The 1,668-nt window shown below is 28.1% G+C and overlaps 1 protein-coding gene across 5 annotated transcripts in view; it reads right to left on the bottom strand.

Moving 5' to 3' along the window:
* The window catches only part of LOC108753596 (R3H domain-containing protein 1), a 45,289-nt gene that overhangs the window by 10,466 nt on the left and 33,155 nt on the right, over positions 1-1,668 (bottom strand). For 4 of the 5 annotated variants that reach the window (XM_018495320.1, XM_018495321.1, XM_018495325.1 and 1 more), the window contains one exon: positions 86-233. The exons of the other annotated variant lie outside the window; for it this stretch is intronic. In XM_018495320.1, coding sequence (XP_018350822.1) covers positions 187-233 — 47 coding nt within the window. In that variant the 3' untranslated portion in view covers positions 86-186. Of the gene's footprint in view, positions 1-85; positions 234-1,668 lie in introns of those variants that run through there. 5 annotated transcript variants of the gene reach the window in all.

Raw genomic sequence — 1,668 nt, 5'->3', positions numbered from 1 at the left:
ATATATAGAATTATTTACATATATAATTATACGTATATAAATAATAATTAATATGGCAAACTCTTAGGAATATATCGTATCTCTGAACAGTAAAGCTGAACAGTAAGTTGTCAATCTTGATTATTGTTCATAATCAAAATTGTGTGACTCGCATTATCAGTGATGTTATCCTGTCAATCCGTTTGCTTAAAATTGTACCTGATTCCGACGGGTGATGGTGACTTTCACCGTTCCTGGAAAGAAATGTTATTTCTGAGGACAGAATAGAATTCGTTGCTCTTTTTGACATATATAATATAAGTGAGTTATTCTGATGCAAATATAAATGAATGTCATTAAAACAAAAAATATAGGGAAAAGTGGGAAAATTGTGCGCATTTTGGTTTAGCATTTTTCCGATAAATGGAGCTGCTATACCGTAATAAAATTTCTAAGCTAAATGTAATTCTTTTTAGATATAACCATAAGTTATATAATTTGAAAATGTAGTTAACGGCAAAAGTGAAAAACGATAAAATTATACATTTTGATAATAATCTTGACATCTAGAAAATAAGATGATAAATCCGTATTCTTATTTTATTTATTTAATCATGCATTAAAGTACGTCATTATGTGCGTCTTTTGAGATTATTATTCATTGAATTAAGTTAAAAAGTCTTTGAATAATTGATTTTCTTCTCAAATTGTGCGCATTGACAATTCAGGTTTCTCCCAATAAAAAGTACACTATTTGCGAAGAATTCGGAAGATATGGAACTCTGCCCAGTCGACAAACTAAAGTAATATAATATTAATATTGTAATTTCGTATTCCACAATATGAATGTAATATAACACATATGGTTATGTAACAGCTCAAGGAATACACAAAATCGAAAGGAAAGAAAAATAACGTACTTTGACATCAAAATAATGATTTTTTTTTTGTTACAAAATTTGTTTATTGAAAATGTGTTTATATTGACTTCAATTTCAAAAATCACATCATAGCAATAAACTCCCCTTAAGTGCGCACAATCTCTCCATTTTCCCCTACAGCTACATCAACTGTAAGTCATAAAAGAAGCCTACGTAAAAACAAAATATGTTTTCTAAAACAAAAAAATTCATACAACAAATTATAACCAGATGTAATCATAGTCGACGTAAGAAAAAGTAAAAACATGTTCTCTAAGGTCAACCTGATGAAGTTGATTAAATTAATATTATTTGTATCTCTTGCCAATCCGAGTGCATAATAAGCATGAAAAATATACATACGGTACGTGTAATGTAAAGAAAAGTCAGAAAAAAGTGTGCAAAGAACACATTCAATGTCGTTATAACAAAATAGCTACAAGAAAACATTCCAGAACTGTTCTTCCTTAATTTTCAATCAGATAATTAAAAATATGCACTTTTTACAAAGAAAAAAGTTTATTTTTCTTTGTAACATTAAACATAAAAATTGGACAGAAACATTTCTGAACATTTTCTTATCAATTCAGAATAATATCCCGTGCGCGTTACTATTTAAGCACGGTGCAACAATAAAATATGTGCAATGAAAAGATATCTCTCCTACTTTTTTCCGTAAGAAAGCTATTAGCTTTTTCCACAATATTTTTCTCTATATATCAATAAATTTGTATTTTTGTCTGACGTTAATCGTTATATTATAAGCTTA

The sequence above is a fragment of the Trachymyrmex septentrionalis genome, unplaced genomic scaffold (assembly GCF_001594115.1).
Source record: "Trachymyrmex septentrionalis isolate Tsep2-gDNA-1 unplaced genomic scaffold, Tsep1.0 scaffold7, whole genome shotgun sequence".
In the NCBI taxonomy this organism is placed as follows: domain Eukaryota; kingdom Metazoa; phylum Arthropoda; class Insecta; order Hymenoptera; family Formicidae; genus Trachymyrmex; species Trachymyrmex septentrionalis.
The sequence above is the reverse complement of the archived record's forward strand: the minus strand, read 5'-3'. Positions and strand labels throughout refer to the sequence as shown.